This window comes from Odocoileus virginianus, chromosome 5 (genome assembly GCF_023699985.2).
Source record: "Odocoileus virginianus isolate 20LAN1187 ecotype Illinois chromosome 5, Ovbor_1.2, whole genome shotgun sequence".
Classification (NCBI taxonomy): Eukaryota; Metazoa; Chordata; class Mammalia; order Artiodactyla; family Cervidae; genus Odocoileus; species Odocoileus virginianus.
In genome coordinates this window covers 59,523,512-59,551,220 of record NC_069678.1, presented here as the reverse complement: position 1 = coordinate 59,551,220, position 27,709 = coordinate 59,523,512, and the positions used below count along the sequence as shown (strand labels likewise).

The 27,709-nt window shown below is 40.8% G+C and overlaps 1 protein-coding gene and 1 non-coding gene across 4 annotated transcripts in view; one reads left to right on the top strand and one right to left on the bottom strand.

Moving 5' to 3' along the window:
* The first annotated feature begins 5,598 nt into the window (after positions 1 to 5,598).
* Positions 5,599 to 27,709, top strand: part of IL12RB2 (interleukin 12 receptor subunit beta 2) — an 88,296-nt gene continuing 66,185 nt past the window's right edge. For 2 of the 3 annotated variants that reach the window (XM_070467973.1, XM_070467971.1), the window contains exons 1-6: positions 5,599 to 5,698; positions 16,382 to 16,493; positions 18,005 to 18,292; positions 22,811 to 22,925; positions 24,892 to 25,076; positions 26,313 to 26,455. In XM_070467973.1, the coding sequence (XP_070324074.1) occupies positions 16,418 to 16,493; positions 18,005 to 18,292; positions 22,811 to 22,925; positions 24,892 to 25,076; positions 26,313 to 26,455 (807 nt within the window). In that variant the 5' untranslated portion in view covers positions 5,599 to 5,698; positions 16,382 to 16,417. Of the gene's footprint in view, positions 5,699 to 14,464; positions 14,659 to 16,381; positions 16,494 to 18,004; positions 18,293 to 22,810; positions 22,926 to 24,891; positions 25,077 to 26,312; positions 26,456 to 27,709 lie in introns of those variants that run through there. The other variant, XM_070467972.1, reaches the window with a different exon arrangement.
* LOC139035372 (small nucleolar RNA SNORA26) lies at positions 13,581 to 13,703 on the bottom strand. Its single transcript, XR_011488035.1, has one exon. It is a non-coding gene; the product is annotated as a small nucleolar RNA SNORA26 (small nucleolar RNA).

Here is a 27,709-nt window from a genome sequence, read left to right as displayed (position 1 = left end):
TACTGCTCACTACTCAGAGAACTTGGCTCTGAGCTGGATACATTGAAGGGACAGGACGGGAAGCTGTCTCACTTCAGAAATCAGAGAGTATTTTTTATATATGGGAAGCATAGAGCAAAGAGATACTTGGAGCCTAAAAGACAGAAGCAAGGAGATCAAACCAGTCAATCCTAAAGAAATCAACACTGAATATTAATTGGAAGGACTGATGCTGAAGCCAAAGCTCCAATATTTTGACCCCCTGATGCGAAGAGCCAATTCACTGGAAAAGATCCTGATGCTGGGAAAGATTGAGAGCAGGAAGAGAAGGAGGTGACAGAAGATAAAGTGGTTGGATGGCATCACTGACTCAATGAACATGAGTTTGAGCAAACTTCAGGAGATACTGACGGACAGGAAAGCCTGGCATGCTGCAGTCCATGAGGTCACAAAGAGTAGGACTAGTACTACTAGTACTAGTACTACACTAGTGACTGAACAATGACAACAAAAGACTGATACAGAAAAAAGAATATTAATGCTCACCAAGCATCTATGTTCCAGAATGTCCTTCACTGAACTTTCATTGAGCAAAATCACTGCAGATGGTGATTGGAGCCATGAAATTAAAACATGCTTATTCCTTGGAAGGAAAGTTATGACCAACCTAGGTAGCATAAAGCAGAGACATTACTTTGTCAACAAAGGTCCATCTAGTCAAGGATATGGTTTTTCCGGTGGTCATGTATGGATGTGAAGAAAGCTGAGTGCTGAAGAATTGATGCTTTTGAACTGTGGTGTTGGAGAAAACTCTTGAGAGTCCCTTGGACTGCAAGGAGATCCAACCAGTCCATCCTAAAGGAGATCAGTCCTGGGTGTTCATTGGGAGGACAGATGCTGAAGCTGAAACTCCAATACTTTGGCCACCTCATGCGAAGAGTTGACTCATTGGAAAAGACCCTGATGCTGGGAGGGATTGGGGGCAGAAGGGGACGACAGAGGATGAGATGGCTGGATGGCATCAACGACTCGATGGACATGAGTTTTAGTAAACTCCGGGAGTTGGTGATGGACAGGGGGGCCTGGCGTGCTGCGATTCATGGGGTCGCAAAGAGTTGGACACGACTGAGCCACTGAACTGAACTGAACTGAACTGATTAACTAACTAACTTAAATAACTACTGTGTGATTTTTGTGTAGGAATGTTTGTGAGAAACCTGTCTTTTATGTAAATCACTCTTCTCTTTAGGAGAACCTACAATACACTTTCTCTTGAGCCACAAAAGTTCTGCTTCTGATGCCTAGGTTACAAGTTATTACATGATGGAATCTGTGAATCCTGTGTATCATGTCTCTTAGATTTAGCTGTTGAGAAAAGCAGAGCCAGACTGTGAATCAAATTTATGTTGTGTGGGACCCTGTGGCTATCAGTGTTTTAAATTTGTCCCATGTCTCATTTTACTTTTTGATATTTATTTTCATTTAACAAGGCTTCTGGCAACCTAAAAAGCTCTTGAAAATGCATTGCTCCTATCCAAGACATGGCATCTTTCATGTGGTTTGTTCATCTATAAACAACATCTGTGCTTGCTGAATGTCAGTTGTGGGAAAGTTACAACTCTCCATTTTAAGAATCTTTGAGGATTTTGCACTACAATGTTTTACGTAAGCCTTTCAACATATGACAGTACAATTATATTTAGGGGTTTTATTAAGGTCCTGTAAATGTAACACTTTGGACAGATGAGTAAAATTGACAACTACTCAAAAACTTTCAGAAATGGAACTTTGTGAAGTAGTAAGGATGAATAATTCATTTTAGATTCTAATCTCCTTCTTAAAATTAAAGTTTAAAAATGTATGTCTGAAACTTCTTACCAAGTTTAACTGGTGCCAACATTTGTCTGATGCACTAAATCACTATGTTGGCAACCATTTCAATATTTATTGACAAATGACACTCAGTTATTCATAGCACACTGTAAGTATTTTCAGGACTTTTGGTATCAACAGTGAACCAAAATAGACATTTAAAGGAATGGAAAAATACTAGAAATGGAAACTGAACTAGTATTTCCTAGAAAAGTATTTGTCATTGTGGTTATTCACTTAATTGAGTTTTTGATTTGCAAGTGTATCATCTAGCTCTAGCTACACAGATGGCCATCTCAAATCTACAGACTTAAAAATCATCCTAATCATCATACATGGATAATTTGGTTTGTGTGTCAGGTTCTTGCGTCACCAGGCTTTCTTCATCATCTAGGGCTTGTTCTCAGAAAATATAGAGGCAAGGTTTGCTTTTCTCTAACTAGACAGGTAACCACAGACAACCACCATGTATCTACTAGGGAAACCCCCCAGATATTAAAAGAAGAAGAAGGAAGAAAAGGAAGAGAAATGAAGAAAGAAAACAGAAAGATATTGACTGATGGTTAGATTCCATGTGGAAGGGTCACTGAGTTACCAAAAAAAAAAAAAAAAAACAACTACTATATATAATTTTCCAACTATTCTTTTTTTAAAATTCTGCTGCAAATTTGAAGATTCAACATCACTTATAATCCTGGTTGGTCACAAAAAATGAGATTTCTCCAGAACAAGTCAATTCAACTCAACAGATATTTGTTGAGCCCCTGTTCTGTACCACTCACTGTCTCAAGTGCTGGAGATAAGGGAGTAAATAAGACATGTGATCCTTGCACTTGTGCAGCTTATAGTAACAAGGAGGATTCAGGAAGGATGGGAGTACCCCTGTTATTAGTAACTATTAACACAAGCCTTCCTTCAATATTTAATTGAGGGATATATTTAATTGAATGATATACTGATGGATTTAGAAGAAGATGATTTCTCTAATAGTATTTGTGTAAGATTATCCATCTTCTGATTTACTTGCATCTTGGGAAAAGAGAACAATGAAGGTTATCATTGTTGCCTGCATCTTAAAGTTTCCTCATAATTTGTGTTGCTGCTTAACAAATTCAAGTTCTTTCTCCATTACCTCTCATCTGTTCCCCTACAGAAAATGACTCAGATGCACTGGAACACCATCTTGTGTCTGACTCAGCAATTTTGTAACATGCTGAAGTTAGAGGTTAACAGACTAGTGGTTTTTAAATATTTTAGTCCGTGCATGGCTTTTAAAATTAAACGGATTTGAGCATATAGCCCCAATATATGTTCAGTTTTTATAATTAACTTGTAAATTTTATGTATACATAAGTATATTTTGCAAATACACAGTTACAACATATATATTGTAAAACGTACACTAAAATATAAATTAATTTTAAAATGAGATAGAATAAAATACATCTTGATAATTTATTAACAAAATAAAAAGCCTTTCTGCTCACTAAAAATAAGAGAAAAAGAAGCTAATTCATGAATTATACAAGCCTATTATTAACATTTGGTTACCATAATTCTACTACCCCAATACTGATTAGTTGTCCTTTCAAACTGAGTAGAAGCTGCTCTATTTTCATACTTTTAAACAAAGGGTTCAAAATTCACTCACTCAATTGAAAGATTGAAACAAGATATAAAATACTTGTTTGTAAGTATTTTAAAGCGCTTTTTTGTAGGTGACAGATGAAGTTACATAATTTTTAGCAAAAAAAAAAAAAGCCCCCAATAATGGTGATATTTTCAAATATTTGTTTTCAAATTTTCTCTTTATAGCACTTTCTCCCTCAGTGTGAAAATGTATATTTATTTGAAGGGACAAACCTTGTTTTTTATTTTTTTCCAGAAGAGCCTATTAGGTAACATACTACTAAGAGACATATCATTACAGAAAAGAAGCAAGTTTAAAATATTTGTTTTCTTAGGTAAAAAATTAATAATAATAATTGAATTCTTTTAACTTTGTTGCAAATAATTTTCACAGTCTCTATCTCACTACACAGTGATGTTAAGATTCTACAATTTAAGGGTTTGTTTTTTATCAAAATATTCACATAGACAAATTGTTGGAGTGTGTAAACTTCAATGTCACAGTCTCAGAAAACTAACTGTACACTGTCAATTCTAAGATGCACATTTTTCATATTGAACAGCTCCAAAACTGGTCTTATGCCCACCACCCAAACAGTATGGTGAGGTAGTTAACTTTGCACAGGCTGAGTGAGCCTGGACTGGTTTCAGAGGAAGGGAAGAACAGCCCAGGGGTAACAGTGGGAAGTTCCTGTAAGAAATGCAGCTTTCTTATATCACAACACAGATACCATATGTTGATATGACATCAATATCAACACTCATATCACAGAGGATGATATCAGGTGAAACCCAAAAAGTGATCAGGAGTGTGATCACTGAATGTGAAGGTATCTTAATACTATTTTAAACAAATTTATTATTTTCTTTTTGAATAAGCAAGAGTGACAGATAATAAACACATATGTCTAATCAGCCTAAAAGGGGCGTTTTAAAAATATGAGTGTAAGTACAAATATTCTAAGTGACAAGGAAGCATTATGTCATAAGTTTTATGGGACAGTTCTTTTTATTTCTTCCTAAGTAAGTTAAGTCACTCAGTCGTGTCCGATTCTTTGCAACCCCGTGGACTGTAGCCTACCAGGCTCCTCCGTCCATGGGATCCTCCAGGCAAGAATACTGGAATGGGTTGCCATTTCCTTCTCCAGGGGGTCTTCCCGACCCAGGGATCGAACTCAGGTCTCCCGCATTGCAGGCAGACACTTTAACCTCTGAGCCAAGCCCCTATTTCTTCCTAGGAGTAAAAAAAAAAAGGTCTTAGAGTTGAATTCCTAAATTCAGTGAAATACTGTCATAAGTAAAGTCACCTCTGTCATCCCCTCTGCATTTTGGGCAGTTTTCCCTCTTCCCTCAGAACCCCACTTACAACATATGGGACATGGGATTTTCCCGACGGTCCAGTGGCTCAGACTCCAGGGACCCACTGTAGGGGGCCCGGTCCGATTCTTGGAGGGGGAATTAGATCCCAATGGCCCAACTAACGATCCACATGATTCAGCCAAATAAATAAGTGTTTTAAATATATATATATGGATCATGGGACCATTTAGGGGCGGGGTCATGCCAACTATTAAATGTACATTTTCCCTTACTTGTAAGTTACCAAACACCACTGAAAGTTCTAGTATTTTCTTCCTACATCCAGTCTTTCACACAGCCCCGTTTGGAAACCGCGGGTGTCGTAAGCGCTGGGCAAGCACAGAGGAAGAACATCTCTGAGGAAAGTTCTCTAAAGCGTGTCAACGAAGTGCCGCTTTCCTGTGGCAAGAACACGATTCTGTGGTGCTTTTCACACCCTGGCGCTTACTTCATCTCCTCAGCCCAGTGAGCCCTCGCTCAGGCTGATGAGCCAGGCTTTCCTACCCGCGTGTTCCGAAGGGGAACCAGAGGTGTGGAGCGGTAATTACCTTGCTCCGGGACGCACGGACACAGCTCGCCCGGGAGGAACCCGAGTCTCGCCGGCCGGCTTCCACCGCTGACCGCGCAGCCGCTTTCCCTCCGCCGACGGTCCGGGCCACCGCCACGGCCCGGGCCCCGCCCGCCTCACGTCCCCGCGCGCCCGGGCGCTGGAGCACCCACCCCCGGGCCGGCGGCGGGGTAGGCGCCGGAACACCCGCGCCGGGAGCGCACTCGGCTGGCGCCGCACGTGCGCCCCACAGCACCCCGGCCACCAGCTCCGCGCCGCCCCGCAGCGGGCCGGGGGCAGGCGACGCGCGCGGTGAGTGACCGGGGCTCGGTGGGGTGGGGGAACCAGGGACTCCGGGGTTGCGTGCCTCCCTTCTCCCGTGGAGGGGGGTTGGGGGACGACCCCTCCTCACCAAGGTCCTGGCGGGCTGTTCGCAGGAGGGTGCCGGGTTGGGGTTGGAGGAGGGGAGGGGGGCGCTCAGATTCATCCTCCACTGAGCTTGCTGAATGGTGGGCGTGCTCAGTGGAGGATGCGCGGGTGGCTTGTGGAAAGGGCAGCGGGCACCCCTCTAGCCTTGGACAAGACCCATGGGAGTGACTCGAGGCTCGAAAGCGGACCTTCTGTGATTAAGATATTGAGGAATCTTAACTTGGTCTTGCATAGGGGTGAATTCTCCTTTTCTCCGCAGCACTTGTCTGGGGCCTCTGTAGAGCCAGAGCCTCCACCTGGCCAGTCGCTAGCAGAATGTTCTGGGGCCAGCCGCCTGGCCAGCCTCTTCTCTCGTCTGTGAGATGTCTCTCTAGAGAGACCCGTTTCACCTGGTTGAAGGGCACTAAATAAAAGCATTGAAAAAGATTATGTATCCCTATGATTAGATCTCAGTTGTATGAACAGCTATCCAAACCCATGCAAAAAGTTTTTTCCATAGTATAGCCTAAAGAACAGGGCAAAATTAGACTTTAGCCTTTTAAAAAACTCTAAACGTTTGTTATAATCCCTTCCGTGTATGTCCCGTGTGAATAAAAATCATTGAGCACCTACTATGTACTTGGCCCTTGAGTATAATTGTTATACTCTATAACTCTTTAAAAACGCAGTGAACCAGTTATAAGTATTCCCATTTTACAGATGTGGAAACTTTCACACTTTCACACAGATAGTGGGTTACAGGTTTCTGGCTCCAGACTCTGTGCTCCTTGCCTTTGCATCTCTGACTCAGAAGATTATATCCACTTCCACTTGGGTAAACAAACATTAGATTCTAGTTCCCATTAGCAAGGAATGGTACAATGCCCTATTTCTGTGTCCAGCATATAACTAAAAGGACCTTTGTTGCTGAGAGCTGACACTCTACCCCTCCATATTTATGTGAAATTCTCAACTCATTACTGTCACTTTCTTGGGCACAGAAGACTGGTAAAGAGTTTGCAATATTCTTTTATCATGTATCATGTTTCTTCAATGTCATGATGTTTATATAAATCCCCAAATTTTGGCAAGGTCTTAATCTTTGCTACATTAGAATTGAGTTACAGTGTAGAAAAATTCTAAAGCACATATGAGATTTTTATAGGAGAAAAATCCTATAAGTACAGTAGATGTTGTACATCATTTCTCAATTGTGGACTTTTTGTTGTTGTACCTGCTTTGTTCTTTGGCCAGTTATTTGTCATCTTTGCAATTATACTTGCAACACTGCTCTTAACTTCTGCTTGTACATTTGTGTAGGCTAAATCCCAAAGAAAGAAAGCCAAATCCCAAAAAAGCCTTGTCCAATTTCCTTTGTCCTTGGAACATTGTGGTGCTCTTTGCTAATGGTAATGATGTTTTTTAAGTATGTATTGAAAATCTGTTATGTTCAAGACATTGTGCTCATCATTGTAATAAATATAAAGAAATATAAGTCTCGGTTCCTGTCCTCAAGTTAAAACTGTTTGCGTGCATGCTCAGTCGCAAAGTTGTGTCTGACTCTTTTGCGACTCCATGGACTATAGCCTACCAGGCTCCTCTGTCCATGGGATTTCCCAGCCAAGAAAGCTGGAGTGGTTTGCATTTCCTTCACTAGGGGATCTTCCCAACCCAGGGATCGAATCCGCGCCTCCTGCATTGCAGATGGATTCTTTACGACTGAGTCACTTTGTCATAAATGATAGGTGGCATAAAATCACCTTTTACGTAGCAGGCATAGGATCTAGTTTTAATCAAACTAATCCTTCAGTGGTGAACCAGATGAATGGACCAAGAGAGAGGTCAAAAAGCAAGACTGTATAACTTAATTCTAGCAATGTCCTTGATAAGTAAGTGATATTATCTTTTTTCTTATAATAAGAATAATAATGGATGATAATATTTACTGAGCTCTTGCGATATACCAGGCACTTTGCTAAGAGCTTCTCATTTAACTCCCACAATAATCTTGTGAAGTAGGTGCTATTTTTATTTTATAATTGAGGAAACTCAAGCATGGAAGTAGTTCTAATTTATCTAATTCTGAATTTACTTCTTGTTTTTCTTATTATTGTGATCAACTTGTAGATTTCTCCACTTGTAGAATAGAAATACCAATAGTTAACTTTTAGGAAAGCAAATATTAAAAACTCTGCATTTTGGTAAATTGCTAAATAAATGCCTATAAAAGATTATTAAGACTAGAATCTTAATTTACATCTCTTTTGAAGTAATATGCAGAAGAAAAGGGAAATATTAAGTAAAACATCAGGCAGAGATGCTGAAACATGAGGTTATTAGTGCAGAGGTTTGGGCTGAATTATTAGTTTATAGAAGCCTTGAGGAGTATTGTAGCATGGTGATCACTAGACTTAGTCCCCCCAGCCCCCACCCAGAGTGCCTCCAATGATATTAAGATAATTGTGAAATTCCTAGAAAACTCTTAGAACAAAGTAATCATAATGTGTTTTAATGTTTTTAATGCCTCATAGCACTCAGAAAAGACTCAGGGGTTGATGTTACAAAACTTGCCAAAATTTTACAAGATCCAAGGATAAGCCTGCCATTCCCATGCCAGTGCCCACAAATAGAGACTTCAAGGTTGAATGTGTCCAAGGAGAGACCTTTCCAATAAACTAATGAAGAAAAGTTAAGAGAGAGAGAGATTTATTTAATTTTCTCAATAAATATGGATTGCCATTTTTCAAAGTTACTTGCAATGATGACACGAATAGAAGTGAAAAAACCAGGATGGCACCCAGCCCCAGGGTGGTCTTCTGGCCCCACATACCATGCTGTTTTCAGAATACCACCCTCTCCAGGAAAAGATGCCTTCTTTTATTTATAACTCTTGAAGTATGCAGAGAGTGAAAATAGAGAAGGTTGTATTGTTGAAACTTAATTGAACAAGTACCTTGAAAATTGTAGCCTTGTGGAGCTAAATGAAGACATAAAAAACATTGCAAATAACAGCAGTTGATTTGAAAGTACCTTGTTTTTTCAAGACTCCATCCATGTCTTATGTCTTCTTCTTTTATTTCCTTTTTATTTCTCTATTGTAGGAGTGCTTGTTCAATTTGTAAGACAGTTCACAGTACACATGGTTCTGCGGATGGGCCCTGATAAGATTCCCTAATATGTTTTAAATGTAATTTGTTTACACACAACGTGTCTGGAGCCTGCCTGTTATGTCCAGTGTGAAGTGGAAATGAAACAAATAGGACTGAGACATAGAACATTCTAGAAAAATAGGAAAGAAAAGCAAAGGGGATCTTTGCTAAGGAAAATGATAAAGAAATCATAAAGAGGGAAAGGAGAAAACACTCTGAAATTTTAAAAAAGAGAGAAAGGCACCCTTGAATTCAAGAGAAGAAAGTTCCTGTACATGGGTAAAATTAGGACTACAGATGCTTACTGGTGAGATAAGCCAAAGTTCAAGAGAGCGTCAGCAGCTGCATGAGAAAGAAAAACAGGTGTGTGTCCAATTTGGCTCGTGTAATGGTGGTTGGAACTGTTAGTTAAAAAGAAGAAAAAGCAGAGGGGGTTGACATGGGTACTTTCCTTCCCCTTTAAGCCATCTGAGATTTCCAGGTGGCACAGTGATAAAGAATCTGCCTGCTAATGCAGAAGATGCAGAAGACATGGGTTTGATCCGTGAATTGGAAAGATCCCCTGGAAGAGGAAATGGCAGTCCACTCCAGTATTCTTGCCTGGGAAATCCCATGGATAGAGGAGCCTGGAGGGCCACAGTCCATTGGGTCACAGAGTCAGACACAGCTGACCATGCATGCATTAAGCCATCTGACGTGACATTATGAAGGGGCTGATTTGATAATCTGGGGCTTGTGGGCCATATTATGGGCCATTTGTCCATATTATGGCTTGTTAGACTTTTCAACAAATGGTAGTCTTAGAAGCAAAATGGAGATGATGCTTGGGGTAAGGAACTCTTTTTCGTAACATCACTTGTGAAAGGCTTGAGGAGGAGAAGTTTGACTCCAAAGGCTGAGTTTCAAGTTAGCTATTTGGCGGACTTTTCCTTTTCTACCCTTACAGTGGCATAGATCATTAGAAATGGATACATATTATACATACACTGGGTTTTGTCCTTTGATCTTTGTTTGAGGGAAATAGGTGATTCAACCTTCTGAACACTAAAGCATTAGGCACTGTAAGTGCTTTACTAGATGGGTATCATAAAGATGGGATGTAATGTGCATTGACCATAATAAGAGATCAACAAATTCCTATTAGTATTAAGATCATTGTTCATATTAGTTCTAGTTCTAATTTTTTGCTGACACTATTGCTACTGATCAGAAGCAGTTGCACCTGCAAAAGTAATGTTGGATTAGAAATTGGGAAACCATTCTGATCTGGATTCTGCTGTTAATGTGATCTTTGGCAAATTGCTTCCTTTATTTAGGGCTCAGTTTATCTACCTATAAAATAAGGGATGTAGAATATATGACTTCCAAAGTATTGTCTTTATATACTGATTTGCCACCAGTAAGACATGCCTGTCCGTTACTTTGCCAGCAGAAGAGAAGGATTTTGTATCCTGCCTCAGCAAATCAACTGGGTAATTAACGGTCTGTATTTGTAAGGCAGACAGCCTTCATGCACGTTCAAAACAATCATTTTCTTGTTCTGTGGTGGCCCGACTCAAATGTCAGCTGTTGGCAGGGGAGGAGGGCAGTAGGACATGCTTGTTATTAGCTAACCTTTGAGGTTCCTTCCTCCTCTGAGTTCTTAAGTTGTTTGAAAGCCAGGGTTAAGATTAACTAACATATGACCTTTTACCTAGTCTAACAAAACATACAATTCAAGTACGTTGAAAGTCATAAGTGACTTGAAAAGAGATGCAAAACCTGGGTCCAGTAGGAAGGGGGGAGCTAGTCTCAGTGGAGTGCCTACCCTGTGCTGGATATTCTCAGGAGTCCATGACACAGACATATTCATCCTCTCAGGAACTTGGTCTAGGTAGGTATCCCTGTGTTCTTGTCATGAAGGAGTAAATGGCACCCTGACAGTTAATAGCACACAGTGGAACTGGAACTCTCTAGCCTTTTTCTTTTCCACCATACCATGCTGCTCCTTGAGCTTACTATGGTGCTACAGAAGAAAAGCAATTTGGAAGTAGGAAGAGTTCCTGCCTACATGAAATTACCACCTATGGTGAGGGTTTTTCCTAGCCTAGTCAAATATGATTTTGAAGTAGCTGCTTATTTTGTGCTTCTTCCTGGAGCAGTGGGGAAAGAGAGGCTCGTGTAGGGGGAATTCTTGCTCTACCCTCCTGCCAGTGACTGTATTTCTGGCTGGTCCCTGCCTCCCTCACTGAGACGTTGTTTTCACCGTCTGGAAACTGTCACCACTTGAGTGATGAGTCAATGACAGCACACTTTGATTTTCTGATTCAAGACAGAGTTGTAGTTTTAATATCGACCCTCCAGGCAGACTGTATGAAGGATGTTTACAGTTGATAGAAGGTTTCATTTTATTGGAAGATACCTCATTTACTTGAAGGTCTTTGGGGTTGTGAGTTTCTTATAAATGAAGAAATTGTTTTACCTGGTCATTCAGAGAAAATAAGCCTGTTTGTGTTTGGATCAGTGTACTATGTAAACTCAAATCTTCTATTTTGCCTATTTCATATGTAGGTGTACATATATATTTTATATACATATGTACATTTTAAAAATTCTTATTATAACTAAATAATATTTTACTATTCGGAGAATGTTATAACTTCATAAGTTGCAATGCACGTTGAAAAATAATACCCTGTGGACACCGTTTGCAGTTAGGAAGCAGAAACCTTTAATCCCGATATATATATTCATTCAGTTATCTTCTAGTTCAATCCGTTATTTCCTTTATGCCAGAATATTCCAAAGTTTAATGAAAACAAGCTAATTTTAAACTGAACTAAGATAGCTACAACAAAAGGTAGCAAAATGAGATTTAATGTAGTTTTAATGTATTGTAGTTATTTTAAACTAACTAGAAGTAAGAAACAGAAAAACCATTTAAGTTTCATTCAGTTCAGCATGTCTTTTATTTTTAAACATCATCATCTGGATGTGGACAGTGTTGGTCCTAAATACTTATTTTTATTTTTTGGCTATGTGACATGAATCTTAGTTCCTCCACCAGGGATCAAACTTGTGCCCCTTGCATTGGAAGCACAGAGTCTTAACCACTGGACCACCAGGGAATTTGCAAGCACATGTCTTCTATGAAGACATAGAAATTGTGGCTTCTGCCCATGAGGAGCTTGCAAGATAATGGAAGAGACAGGCAGATACCTAAAGAAATTAGTTTTACTTACTATGGCAGGTGCTGTGATAGGAGGATGCCAGAATGCTATGAAGATACAAGTAGGATACAAGATACAGTCTGGCCAAAAGGCATCAGTAAGGCTTGTAAGATCTGGCTACTTCTTTCCATCTCTGCTGCTATCCCTGTGGTCCACATCACCAGTATTGCCTACCTGGGTGTTCCCAGTTGCTTCTTAACTGGTCTGCTTGCTTCTACTCCAGCCTCCATACATGGAGCCAAGACTAGTTTTTCTGTTTGCTTTTGTATTTGTGTGTATGTTTTATATAATTCATATCTTGTTTCACCCTAACTAAAACCCAGTTAAATAAATAAATAAATAAAACCGCTAATTATACACAGTGGTTTCCCATTGATTGGAGAGTAAAATCCAGGCTCCTTTCCATGGCAAACAAATCCATGGCAGATCTGGCTCCTGCCTTCTTCTACAACTTCATTTCATATGACTCTGTACACAGTTACTTTCCCCAGCTACTCTGACCTTATTTCTGTGCCTCAACCATAACAAGCCTGTTCCTCTGCCTTCAGGCTTTGCACTCAATATTTATTCTGCCAGGAAAAGTCTTTCTGAGCCTTCAGCTGGCCTGTGCCAATCACAGCTCAAGTTTCACCTCCTAGAAACACCTTCATTGTCCAGCTTCTCTGCTTCCCAGGGACTCTCTCCCCTTAGCCTCTCTTAATCTTTTGTCATTATCTGAATGTATCTGTTATTTATTTACTGTTGGTCTACCTACTCCAGAATGTTGGCTCCATGCAAGCTGAAACTCTTGTCTTTTCTCCACTCTCAAGTCCTTGGCACCTGGCAACTGCTAAGTTCTTATTTAATGAGTAAATGACAGAATAAAAAGTGTCTGAGCTGAGTTGGGATACATGAGTAAGACTTAGGCAGTCCAAGAACAGTGGAAAGGTAAGAGAATAGCATGAACAAAGACACAGAAGCATGAAGTGGTATGGGATGTGTGGGGGAACCAGGAGCAGCTCAGTGTTACTAGGCAGTAGTGTCAGTAGTGGTGGATGTAGCTGGTGATGAACACAGGAATTACCAGTCACAGAAGCCACTGAATGCCATGACCTTGGCCTTTATGATTTAGAGAGAGCTGAACTGTCAGATTTCAATTTAGGTCAGTGTTTCTCGACATTTTAAACTGAGACCCAGAGAATACATGTTATATTTTCTGCAAACTGAGATTCGTCTCTAGATTTCTGAGGCCACCATGTTTTTTGGCCCTTTCTCCATCTTCAAAGGCAGCAGCCACAGTCCTCACATCACGGCTCTCTGACCAATTCTTCGCCCCCCTTATCCACTTTTTTTTTTAATTGTCAAACCAAAGGTCAAGTTTAAATTTAATGACTTTGGTATTAACTATACACATACTAGTAAGTGCTAAGACTTAAAATCTTCCAGTTCAGTTGTGACTCCAGACAGGATCCAGAGAGGAGTTTTAAAAATCTCTTCTCTGGGTTTTATGGAGACTTTCTTTACCCTCCTGTGTTAGACTCTTAAGGCACTGTGTCAGCCTCAAAAGGGCCCTGGAAAGGGCGACCCCTCATCCACTTTTAAGGACTCATACTATTAGGTTGGGCCCTTTTGGGTGGCTCAGATAGTAAAGAATCTGCCTGCAGTGTAGCAGATCCAGCTTCAGTCCTTGGGTCAGGAAGATCCCCTGGAGAAAGGAATGGCAACCCACTCCAGTACTCTTGCCTGGAGAATCCCATGGACAGAGGAGCCTGTCGGTCAGCAGTCCATAGGGTCACAGAGAGTTGGACATGACTAAGAGACAAGCAGATTTTCACTTGGGTATCCAGGGTAATTACCGTACCTCAGGGTCCCTAACTTTAATCACATCTCCAAAGTCCCTTTGTCATGTAACACAATGTACTTATTCACAGGTTCTGTGGATTGCATGGACATCTTTGGTGAACCACTATGCTGCAGGGCCCACAGGGATATTTATAGGGGATTTTCTATAACTCATATTCCTTTCCCCTTCCTCCCTCCTTCCCTTCTTTCTTTCAATGCTTATAAGGCCTTTCTTTTCCAAGGCCAAGTGCTCACATACAGCAGCGAGCAAGACAGTCAGTGTTCCAGCTCTCATGGTGACTTAAATTCTAACAGAAAGGTAGATGACTGATACACAATCAACACAGGAGATTGTTTGATGATGTAAATAAAGTGATGCATAGAAAGGAACTGGGCAAGACCACTTTGGTTGAGTGGTCAGGGAGGGGCTCTCTTGAGGAAGTGACACATGATCTGAGATCTGAAGGATGTAAGTCAGTCAGCCACTAAGAGCCAGGGGAAGAGGATTCTAGCAGAGGAAATGAAAAGTGCGAAGTCCCCGGAGCAGCAGAGGACACGTCTTGTTCAAGGAACAGTCTGAAGGCCGATGTGAATGAAGCAGAGCAGCAAGGTTAAAAAGCAGAGCAAATGATGGAGGCAAGACAGGCGATGTGAAGCCAGCCAGTGGCTGAGATAGTCATGTGTGGTAAGGACTTGGGAGTTTTTTCTAACAGCAAGGGGAATCCACTGATGGGTTTTAAATAGAGGTGATACAAAGCAGGGAACATAATCCAATTTATGTTTTTAAAAGGTAGCCAGCTATGTGAAAATGACTTAGAAAGGGGCAGGGATGGACTAGAGAGACACATTAAAGAGCTATGGCAGTCATCTGGGGGAGAGATGACAACTGAGGTTTGGACTGGGGTGAGGACGGTGAAAGGACTGATCTGTGATGTATTCGGGAGGTAAAATTGATAGGACTTAGTGGTGATTTGGCTGTGGGGTATGAGAGGGTGGAATGAAGGATGACAGCTAGGTGTTTTAGCAATTCACGGGATAAAAATTTTATTCCCCGGAGGTAGAAAGGGCTGGAGGAAGAACCAGTTTGGAGAAAGGAGACCAAAATTTGATTTGAACATGTTAATATGGAGCAGCCACATCCGAGAACTGATGTCAAGGAGACAGACATAGGAGACTGGCACTCGTTGCAGTGTCTGAGTTGAAGATAAGCATCTGAGAGTCTAGCATACAGATGGTGTCGAGAGCCAAGAGACCAGATGAAACCCCTCAGGAGAGAGTAGAAATAGAGAAAAAAACAAAAAATGTCTTGAGTGCTGAGGTCCTCCAAGACTTTCAAGTCAGGAGGAAAAGGATGAGCCACCAGAAAATGCTGTTGAAAAGATGCTAATAGTATTTGGAGGCTTCCTTGAGTAATGGCCAAGTTAGAAGAACAGGAGTCAAATAAACTAGGGGACGCTCTCTGGGAAGCCCGCTAGAGCAGGACTGTGATACTTCTAGCACTGAACACCGTGCCTGGCACATGAAAGGCAACCATCACTGTTGAATGAATAAGTGAACTTTTCTGAGGCTTTCCAGTGGCATTCTGGCACATTTCTGAACATGGGACTAAGAGGTGGACATTTGCATTGGCTCATTGCCAATGGCCCAACATCACACAGCTTTTCAGCCTGCTTCATGAATTTCTGGCCCACTTTTGATAAAATTTAGAGAATTTGCTAGAGCCTTTCCTTAGGTTTATCTTTGGAAACAAACAGAAATCACCAACTTGCATTTTCCAAATCATTTAAAATAAAATTCTCAGTAAAATAAATAAGTAATGAATAAACAAGCAAACAAGTAAAATTGAACTTATGGAAAACCGAAACAGCCCCCTTAGAATCCTTGGAATTCTTTTTTTACTGCCAAGGAAATCAGTCTTTTACTGAGTTCTGGGGTGTGTGGGGTAGTAGGGGTTATGAGCCACGTTTTAATCTCCTGTCACTTCCAGGAGCACATGACTAAATCAGAAATTCTCACTACTCTTGGAATTTTAACACTAGTTCATTTGACTATGATGACACAGACTTGTTTGGAAGGAAAGAAGCTTTGTGTGAGACTGAATCTCAGAAGATTAAGTCCATAGGCTTAAGATTTTTGCCCATAGGCTCAAAGTATTTAAACCCAGTTCTAAAGGACTCCAAACGTCAGATCTCTTCATCAGATCTCTTTGCTGACCCCAAGAAACTTAAATGACATAGGGGTTAGAAGTGGCTAAGATTTTTAGTTTATTGATTTTAAACATCATTTTTTTAAAAAGTCTCTTAACAACACAGAGAAAATTAAAGGAGCACTTTAAGCCCTCTGAATTGTTTTGATTGTGGTGTTTTCTGAATGTATTTAACATGAATGAATTTGTCTTCTTTCACAAGGAAACATACAGAGGTGTATTCCAGAATTGACTGTTCATGGCACATACAGTTAGCGGGTGCTCACTGGCACTTATTTTTATCATCATGTTGCTGTTGGTTAAGGCAAAAATAGGTAAGATATTTCTGTAATCTAATCTGTGGAGAATTTTTGGTTTAAATTCTCAGTTATAGATGAAATATGCATTTGCGTTAAATGTTCTGATGGTCTTTTTCAGGCAATCTGTCAAGTTTAAGTGGATAAGTTTGGTTCTAAGTATGTTACTAATATGTATTTTATTTTATTATATTAATGATTGAAACTCCAGTGATATCTTTTGTTCTTAAGAAAGCGACTAGGTAACCAGGTTAGGAATCATGAATGGATGTTTTATGTTATAGTGAATTTTAACAGAAGTGAATTTTAACAGCGTATTCATGGATGGATTCAGCTCTGCTAAAAAAAGAAAATAATGGCTGTCATTTTCTTTGCTTTTTTTATTGGCAACTTATTTTGTACTTTTAACTCATTAGGATCAAAGAAACAAAAAACAAACATAAAAGTAAGAGAGAGGAAGAGACTTATTGCTGAAAATAAAAATGGAAACTTTTCATTTAAAATAAATATTTAATATTTCCTTTATTTGACTTAAGTAACTTTTTACCAATTTGTTTATGGTAGTTGATCCAAGCAATTTTACAATTAACAAAAGGCTTTCAGTGGAGGCTTTATATCATATCTAAAAATTCAGGGTGAATCTATAAGGGTTTTTTCTTCATCAGCAGTTACTGAGTACTACTAAAAACTGCTAATTCGCGATTAGCTGTTGTATTTATACATACAGAACCACCTGGAGAGTAAGAATGACCTCTCTTTAAGAGTTTATTGTGGGACCTGGCATAAGGAAAATACTATAGAGAACTCTTTTTAAAAGAAAGATACTTTTGTGTGCTTTAGTATTAGCTGTATTGAGAGTGGTTCATCCTACCTAGGGTCTTACATCTTGGAGGAATACCATGGTAAGACCTAATTTCCACCCCTGATTCCAACTACAAACATACCAGAGCCCCTAAATATTTTCTCTTTATTATAAAATAATGCTATGGATTACACATACTTTATACCCCTAATATAGCAAGAGGGGATTATTCCCAAATGTGCTCTTTAGCGTTTGTAGTAGCCTTTTAAGTGTTTGTGATAGCTTTTTAATCATTTTGGTATGAGTATTTAAGTAAGTGTTATAAATCATAAATGGGTAGGGAAGCAAATGTGATTTATTCTGGGAAGTACTTTTTAGTAGTTTGGTGAATAATTTGCGTGTAAGAGAGATTGGCTTTTCCTAGAACTGTGTTCCTGAATGTTCTTCCAACCCTATTTTCTCACCACTTTCCTATTTATAGTTCTGATTATAGTATTACTATTTTGAAAAGGATGTATACTTTAGTTCAAGTACAGTTAGACTTTAAGACAGTTGCCTTCTGTCCTCACTGTGCTTCACCAATAGAGCCAGAGCAACGTGGCTTATGTGTATTTCCATGATTTGATGGGGTTTGTTTTATCCAGTTTTGGGAAATTTACACAGACCCTCCAACTGAAATAGGTTTCTTATGTGCCGACTCATCTTTTGCATTTGTATCTTACTGCAGATGTGTGCAAGAGAGGGGATGTGACTGTGCAGCCTTCCCATGTCATTTCATTAGGATCCGCTGTCAACATTTCCTGCTCTGTGAAGCCCAAACAAGGCTGCTTGCCATCCTCCAGTTCTAGCAAGTTAATCCTCTACAAGTTCGACAGAAGAATTTATTTTGACCATGGTCACTCCCTCAGTTCTCAAGTCACAGGTCTTCCCCTGGGCACAACCCTGTTTGTCTGCAAGCTGGCCTGCAGCAGCAGTGACGAGATTCGAATATGTGGGGCAGAGATCTCCGTTGGTGGTGAGCATTCCATTCTGAGTTCCTAAAGGCTGGTGATCTTCTGGTATTTGACATGTATTAAGCAGAAATCCAAGTAGAGGACAGTGTTCTTTCTTCTCCCACTTCAAGGATATATTTAATCTTCCTAGTAACATGAGCACCTCAATGTGTTAAGTCCAGAAATCAATAGAACCGAGATCTCATTTAGTAAATCTCCTCTTTCCTCTCCTCTCCTCACCTTTCCTCCCCTTCCCTCTCCTTTTCATCCTTCCCCTCTCCTCTCTCTCTCTTTCTCTCCTCTTTTTGGCCATTAAGACCATTCACCTGTTGCCCTTGGACTCCAAAATCAGAAAAAGGGCTTTCTGCATCTGAATCTACGTGCCTTTTTGACTTACAAGAGTTTGTTCAAAGCCACAGCCTCCTAAAAAGAAGAGGTATCTCTTTTAACTTGTGCAGTCCAGGCTGATAACCAAGGCTGAACACTTCTCCCCTCTCTGACTTAATGTAAAAAAAAAAAATAGTTCTTCCATCCACTTCACTGCTGACCACTGATTATTATACTGAGCAGATGTTAAGAGAGAACTATCATCATAGTTAATATCTTTCCCTGGGTTTTCTAGAAACCTGCCTGAGACAAACCTGATGTGCTAAGACTTCAGAGTGGGAGAGGAGTTGTCCGGTTCCAGGGAAGCAAGAGTGAGGGAGTGAACCAGGAAAAAAGTGGAGCAAGCATGAGGTGGTTAAGTTACTGACCTGGCCACGGCATCACCAGAAGATAAAGCTGGTTGCTTGGTCACTAGGGACATCCCCAGAAAGAACATATGGCAAGAGAGTGACAGGTGAAAGAGAGAACTGTCTGGTGTAGGTCAAAGTTCACCCACAGAGCACCAACTCCCCCGCACTGCTAGCTTGCACTATGGGTCTCTCCACGCCGCCGCCAGGGGTAAGAACTAAGATGTCAGAGTTGGCGTCTGCAACCTGAGCCACAGTGCACAGGGTGAGCCTGCAGCACACCTTCCTGCCACTTGTAGTCTGCAGCCTTGAAGGCCCAGCCCTGCAAGCCAGTGAGCACGCAAAGGCCCTGAGCCATCCCAGGGCACGCTGTGCCTCTGTGGTTCCCTCTGTGGTTCCCGGGAAGCTCCAAACTGGCAGGTGAGAGGTGTGTGGAGAGCAGGAGGAATTGCTGCTGCAGGCTGGCTGGCTAAGATGCACGGACAGGGTCCCTGTCATAACGAGAGTGGTACAGAGCTCAGTGCGACTCTTATCAGGAAAGACAGAAGCCTCTTCTCTGTGACCTGTAACAGCAGCCCCCAACCTTTTTTGGCACCAGGGGCCAGTTTCATGGAAGACAGTTTTTCCACAGACCATGGTAGGGGGGCTGGTTTCAGGATGATTCAAATGTTGCATTTACTATACTCTTTATTTCTATTATTATTGCATCAGCTCCACCTCAGAGCATCAGGCATTAGATCCTGGAGACTGAGGGTCCCTGATCTATAAGGACATGGTTGGTGCCAGGCAGTAATTCCTGGAGGGCCACCACAAGCATTGAGCAGAACACCAAGCATATCTAAGCAAATCACTGGGGGTGTGGAGGCATAAACTAGGTCTCATACCCCTCTTCCAGCTCAGGGGCTCCTGTTCACAGCTCTGATGGGTCATGTACACTCAGTTCTGACAGCCTGTGATGTAGTAAAAGGAGCATGGGCTTTGAATCCAACCCAGCCACTAGCAGTGGACTCTTAGACAGTTTCAGTTCTCTCAGCCTCAGTTTCTCCATCTGTGTGATGAAGATACTAACACCTACCTCCTAAGATGGTTGTGGTGATTAGATGATACCTTGGATGCAAAGTGCTTAATCTAGTACCAGGTACATAGGAGGCACTTAAATGATGAGCGCTAGGTTTGCAGTTCCATCGGTTTTACTCTTTTCTTCATGTATGCAGTATGCTAAATGGCTGAGCATGTTTTGCTTGAGAGGAAATAAAGTATTGGTTATAGGCAAAATGAAATTTTTTCTTAAAAACACCATTTGTCCTCACCTCCTTTGTCTTTCGAACACCTGAATATTTTATCCAGGTAATTCACCGTTTTATAGACCAACATACTCTATTGGTATCAGACATTCTCAGCTCTGTGATGTCAGTTCCAAGTGTTCACAGTGCTGCAGGTGGGTTTTTTAGGGAGCTAACGATGGCCTTGGAAGTCAGTATCTTTGCAGATGTCCTTAAGCCATTCCATTCCATTTCCCATCCTTGCTCAGATGCATGAGAGTGCCACAGCCCCTTTCTTGTTTCCTTTTCCATCCAGAGGTTGTGCATGCATCTGTGGCAACTGATAGCATCAAGAGATCTAATGGTAAGGCACGTCTGCCCTGGTGTAGCTCAGTTGGGCAGCGATGCTGGAATGTTGCTTGTGCAGCGTGCTCAGGTGGTAACCACACCATCAAATGGCTGCTCTTTGAACAAGTTTAGCACCTTTGAGGTAAAGAACTGACTGGAAGCAACACCTTTTTCTGAGTACAACTAGTCATTCCAAGAAAAGACACAATGAATGTTGGTTTCACCTGGTGCAGTAAGTTTAATTCTATCTGGTGATGGACTGGGCAGCCCATTTTCTCTTTTGTGATAAGTGGTAGTCCAGAGTGACATTGCATACCCCAAGTAGACCTGTCATAAAAGTAACTGGTTCTTCAGGATTGGGAATGGGTAGGTGGCGTTGAAGTCTCTTCTTTCTGGCCCCCTCCTGGGCTTGTGCTGCTCTGGTGCCCAGAACTCATCCAGATTGTGCAGTAACTAAACAACCAGGGCTCTACTTAACCTCAGAGGATTGGGCCGCAACTTATTTGGACAACGAAGGAAATAAATGAAAGACAGTAGATTCTTGCTTAGTTGTTTTTAATATATGCTTAGCTGTTGAGATTTCTGAACATTATTTTTTAAGACTTTTTATTTCATATAGTAAGTAGGGCTTTTGAAAATAATAAGAAGAATAATACACATAATAGTGCAAATAATATTTACATAATACAAATAATAATTACATGGTAAACCATTTTCACTTCAGAGGCTTTGATTTCTGATGTTTTCTTAGCTTCAGCTATTATACATTTATATTGAAGAGAATTAGGTCTGGTTTACCCTGGGACAGACAGTCTCTGTCCAACCCATGTCCCAGCATGAAGTAGACACTTTGATTTCATGGTCCAGGGAACTCACATTTAATAAGTTGGTTTGATTTGTGAGTAAAAGCTATGGTCTTTAAAGTGAGATGCTCTGCAAACTTTTAGGAGTAAGGGTGAAAGTGAGACTAACTTTTTCATCATGCGAAAGTGTCAGGTGTATTATCACTATCTTATTTGGTCATCAAAAGACCCTGTGAAGCACTGGAGAAATGATGGTGGTTTGTACACATGTATTTACTTTCAATCCCCCTGAAATAAAGCCAAGATGCAGTAAAGAAAGTGTTTTAGAGGCACAAACCCTAAAGGACAAAAAGAATGGGAGGGGAGACACAGCAACAAAGTTTTGGAAGCTGGAAAGCAGGTGGACCAGCAATCACCGGCTTGGCCTATAACTGGCAGTGAGAAATGTCAAGATGTGACCTGGTTTAACGCAGAAGCTCCCACCCTAGATAGACAGAAGTTGATGATACCATGTACTGCTGCGAATAAGAGTAGCAGTGGGGGTTCAAGTTCTGTCTTTGACTATGAAGTGGCTTCATTTAAAAATATACACCTTATGATAGAAGGGGCCATGCCTACCTTGTACACTTTTGCATTTCTACACCTAACGCTGCCTGGTCCATGGAAGATTTTCATTCTCTGTGTTCATAAAGAATTAATTTATAAATATTCATTAAGTGCTTCAGGTGATGCTGCAGAAATTAGATTTAGGTGGTACATCCCAGGAGGACTTGACTAGGGCCAGTGGGTAGATGTTCCTTGGCAATAAATTTCAGGTCAATGGAGAAAGAAAGCCCCTAATTTTTAAAAGTTTCTAATATTTGAATGAGCTTCATTCTAAAAATGTAAACTCATCATCACCCAGGGTATTGGAACTAGCACTGAATGTTCACTTGTCAGGGGAAATAATAGAATATGATGGTGAAAGGCTTGAACTCAAGTCAGCCACTCCTGGGCTGGAGCCCTGATTCTGCCACTTCATAGTTTCGTAATGTTGGGCAAGATACTTCATCTTTTAGTGTCCTCTTTGATAAAATTATGATAATAATAGTATGTACTTGATGCAGCTGCTATAATGTCCAATTGAGAAAAACCACTCATAAAATACTTAGTATAGACTTGGAATATAGTAAGTGTTTGATCCATATCCATTATTATTACAATTGTTATTAGAACAAATTCATGCCTAGGAAGTACATTTGAACTTGATGGGATTTGAAATAGCTCCCAGCTCATCTGGGTATGGGAGACATAGGGGAAGTATTGTTATCTTGTTGGCAAATAACAATAATGTAATTGAAATATCACATGTGTGCTGATTAAAATAGGTAGTTCTATTCTTTTTTTAAAAAAAGTTGTTCCAGAACAGCCTCGAAACTTATCTTGTATACAGAAGGGAGAACGTGGAACTGTGACCTGCGCCTGGGACAGAGGACGAGACACCCACCTGTATACTGCATACACTTTACAGTGAGTAAGACTATATTTGCAGCTTTTTGGTAGGTCTTCTCTTAGATGACATTTAGAAGTATCTAACAGTTCTAGCTTTACTGAGAGAAGAAGCAGTAAACACCTCCAGATACTTAGATACTTAAAAAATTCTAGTAAAACTGGTTCATTCATCTAAAGTGTGAGAACTTATGTCTTAGGACTGACTCAGAGATCTCTTCAGGGCATCCAAGGCCCACATTATGGATGTTCTTCCCTGCTGTATAGGGTTAAACTTCTCTCTTTTGCAGCTGCGGACTCTTGGGTCATGATTTATAAATAGACTCTTTTTTGTGGTAGCTTTGCACTAGCCCTGGAGGACTGTCTTTTTAAAGCACCTTTTAAAAGACACTTGCTCCTTGGAAGAAAAGCTATGATCAACCTATACAGCATATGAAAAAGTGGAGACATCACTTTGCCAACAAATGTCCACATTTGTTGTCCACATTGTCAAAGCTATGGCTTTTCCAGTCGTCATGTACAGATGTGACAGTTGGACCAGAAAGAAGGTGGAGCACTAAAGACTTGATGCTTTTGAATTGTGGTGCTGGAGAAGACTCTTGAGAGTGCCTTGGGCAGCAAAATCAAACCAGTCAATCCTAAAGGAAATCAGTCCTGAATACTCATTGGAAGGACTGACGCTGAAGCTGAAACTCCAATACTTTGGCCACCTGATGTGAAGAGCCAACTCACTCGAAAATACCCTGATGCTGGGAAAGATTGAGACAGAAAGAGAAGGGGGTGACAGAGGATGATATGGTTGGATGGTATCACTAACTCATTTGACATGAATTTGAGCAGACTCTGGGAGATAGTAAAGGACAGGAAAGCCTGGCATGCTTCAGTCCATGGGGTCACAAAGAGTTGAACACGACTTAGTGACTGAACAACAGCAACAATCTGACCTGAGAGTTTACAAAAAGAGAGAGTCTGGGAAATTCTTTCCCTTGGAATTAATTCTGTAATCCCATCCAGAGATCTAGCTGGTAGGGCTGTGACTAAGTGAGGAGAAGATAGGGGAAAGGAAGTGGGGCCTAGGGTTCTGATCTGTACTTGGATCTGGCACTTCTGTGAAGTAAATGCCAAGGTGGCCATGGATCCTCTAGATGATAGACTCTGTCCTAAGGAGCAAAGAGGTCAGCCACGATTTTGGGATTCAAGGCTTCCCTGATGGCTCAGCAGGTACAGAATCTGCCTGCCAGTGCAGGAGACACAGGTTCGATCCCTGGTCCAGGAAGATCCCACATGACTCAGAGCAACTAAGCCCATGTGCCACAACTGTTGAGTCTGTACTCTAGAGTCCAGGATCCGCAACTACTGAGCCCACATGCCACAGCTACGGAAGCTGCGCACTCTAGAGCCTGTGCTCTGCAACAAGAGAAGCCACTGCAATGAGAGGCCTGCATACTGCAACAAAGAGTAGCCCTTGCTCACTGCAACTAGAGAAAGTCTGCATACAGACATGAGGACCCAGCACAAACAAAAATAAATAAAATTATTAAAAAAAAAAAAAAAAGAATCCACCTGCAATGCAGGAGAGAGGCAGGTTTGATACCTGGGTCAGGAAGATGCCCTGAAGGAGGAAATGGCAACCCACTCCAGTATTCATGCTGGGAAAATCTCATGGACAGAGGAGCCTGGCGGGCTGTGGTCCGTGGAGTCACGAAGAATCGGAGATGACTGAAGCGACTGGGCACACATGCATGCAGTGTAGAGATCATTACTCACCCATATGAATGTCAAAAAGCATTTCATTCCTATCAAAAAAAAAAAAAAAAAGAGGGGTGAACTGTGGTCCTATGACCACAGAATACAAATATCCCCGTGGTATATCCCCTAATAAAACATATCAAGAATTTTCGATACTTGAACATTTTGCTCCTTTGTGCTAAAAGGAGGCAACAGCACATAAAGTGTCTCACTAAACACAAGCATCTTTCATTTACAGGTTAAATGGACCAAAAAATTTAACTTGGCAAAAGCAATGTAATGATCACTATTGTGATCATTTGGACCTTGAAATCAACCTAACCCCTGAATCACTTGAATCTAGTTACACAGTCAAGGTTACTGCTATCAATAGTCTTGGGAGTGCTTCTTCATTTCCATCCTCATTCACACTGTTGGACATAGGTATGTATTATTTCACTTTTTTAGGTGCTGATCTTAGCCTGTGAACATTATTTTTAGAATCACTTGTGTGATGGTTTCAAAAGGGAGAGTGGTTCATGGAGAGTGGCCAGTAGGCGTAGACAAAGGATAGATGTGTCTTTGATGTAAGCAAAGGATGTAGGTCTCTAGCGCTATAGAGACATGGTTGTACAAAATGGAATATGCAACATTATTCTCTGTGTTGGAAAAATAAGAGCCCGCTGGTTTCAGATCCTTTGAAGGCATAGGCTGCCAGTGATACTTTCTGAGTGAGGAGAGGGTCATGTGAGGTTGTTCAAGAAGCTTAGTGTAAGCCTTTCACGGTGGAGGTGTCTTTTCAGGGTCACGGCTACTCCATTGTTCTAAGATAAGGCTGCGTGTGGGCCTGCAGGGCTGAAGCAGCCAGGTGCAAACTATAAGTAAAGTGTATCCGTGTACCAATGCATCTTCCTCAGAGAATACTTATGTTTACCCCTCTTATCAGCTTGGGAGCTGGAGTTAGCCAGTCCCAGCACATTTCTGAGCAAATATAATTGGCCCAGTTGAATCAGAGGCAAATTCCAGGCATTCCCAGGTAACACTGAGCTTATGGCCTGCCTGAAGTTCTGGCCTCACACCACATGTCTCTCTTCTCTCTTCCCAAAGCATCTCATTGCATACACACGGTACAGTATAGTAAATGATGTATGTCAGCGTCTACTATACATTTTGCTATCACAATTTTGCCCATTTTGCCTTCCTTCTCTTTACATTGACCATTCATCTCTAGCCACCTTCTTTCCCTCTTCTTCTCTTATTCCTCTGTTGCTGTGTCTCTTTCCTATGACTTTTCCTACCAACATTTTTTCTCCTTCTGATATGATCACCACTAGCCACACCTCTACCTTCTCAGCCATTGAAACTCTTGGGTTTGGCACATTGGTTTTCTTTAAATCATTGAGTTAAATGAAATCCAAATTATCAGTGATGTTTATGGTAGTTTATCTGTATAAAAATGGGTAGATTTTTAGGGAAGATTAAAGGGAATTACTTTAATGATTTAGAAGTCAATCCAATTTTTTCTTCCTTCTAAAAGCAAGGGACTACTCTTACCTGTTTCACCAAGTTGGTGGCTGTGCATTTTAGAAATGAGACTTGTTCAACTCTTTATAGCTCATGTAATTATAATTTCCAGCCATGGAGCCTGACTCACACTCTTTTGTTTGTTCTGGTTGCCAGTGAGGCCTCTTCCTCCGTGGGACATCAGAATCAAATTCGTAAATGCTTCCGTGAACAGGTGTACCCTTCTGTGGAGAGATGAGGGGCTGGTGCTGCTCAATCGACTCAGATATCGGCCCATTAACAGCAGATCCTGGAATATGGTAATAGTCTCTAGAGTGAAGGGGAAACCAGGGAGAAATTCTTAGTAGCACCGCCCAGATGTCTTTTTTCATACCAGCAAAATACAGAGTTTAAGAATATTTAGCCCAAAAGTACACATATACATGTGAGACATATCAGTCAATCATGTACACTTCTGTTTATTGAGAAGTATCTTAGGGAATTCCCTGGTAGTCCAGTGGTTAGGACACTGCCAAGGGTCCAGGTTTGATTCCTGGTAGGAAAACTAAAATCCCATAAACCATGCGTCAAAAAAAAATGAAAACAAATATCCTAAAATTTGATTGATGCTGAAATTTTTTAAGCCATAAGCTTCTGTAAATCCACGCTAATTTTCTATGATTTATTTGTAGTAAATATTCACTTTTCCTTGTTGTTCTACTCCATACCCCATTATTACTTCCATTATTACTTTTTAGTAATTTCTTTTAAATTATTTATATATTTAGTTGGCTGCACTGGGTTTTAGTTTCCACATGTGGGATCTAGTTCCCTGACAAGGGATGGAACTCAGGCCCCCTGCATTGGGAGCACAGAGTCTTAGCCATTACACCACCAGGGAGTCTCACATTCTAGTAATTTTTTAACCTATTGGAAAAAGAAATATTAGGGAATGTTGAGAGGCTTATCTAAATTGAATATTCCAAGATAAAACTTTACACTTTGATGTAATATTGAACATTAAATTTTTACAACAAAAATGTAGGATTATTATTCTTTCCAGTATTTTGGTAAAATGTAGTGCCTATAATAATAACAAAGGATCGGTTCCACATAGGAGAATTCCATGGACTATTCCCTGGGGTCACAGAGTCGGACATGACTGAGCGAATTTTACCCTATTCAAATATTAGTCTCTCAGTTATGTTTGACTCTTTGTGACCCTGTAGAGTGTAGCCCACCAGGCTCCTTGGTCCATGGAATTCTCCAGGCACTAATACTGGAGTGGGTTGCCATTCCCTTCTCCAGGGAATCTTCCTGATTCTTTACCATCTGAGCCACCAGGGAAGCCCTAGTTCCACGTATAGAAAGGTAAAATAATTAAATTTTTATATATTGTTGTTGTTGTTCAGTCACTAAGTTGTGTCCGACTCTTTGCGACCCCAAGGACTGCAGCATGCCATTTAATAATTTTCTTATATAATTAAATTTTTCTGTTTGGAGCCAGTTTTATGTCTGTGTTAAAACATTTATTACATTCTAATTGTGGCCAAATAAAAAATAATATCTAGTTA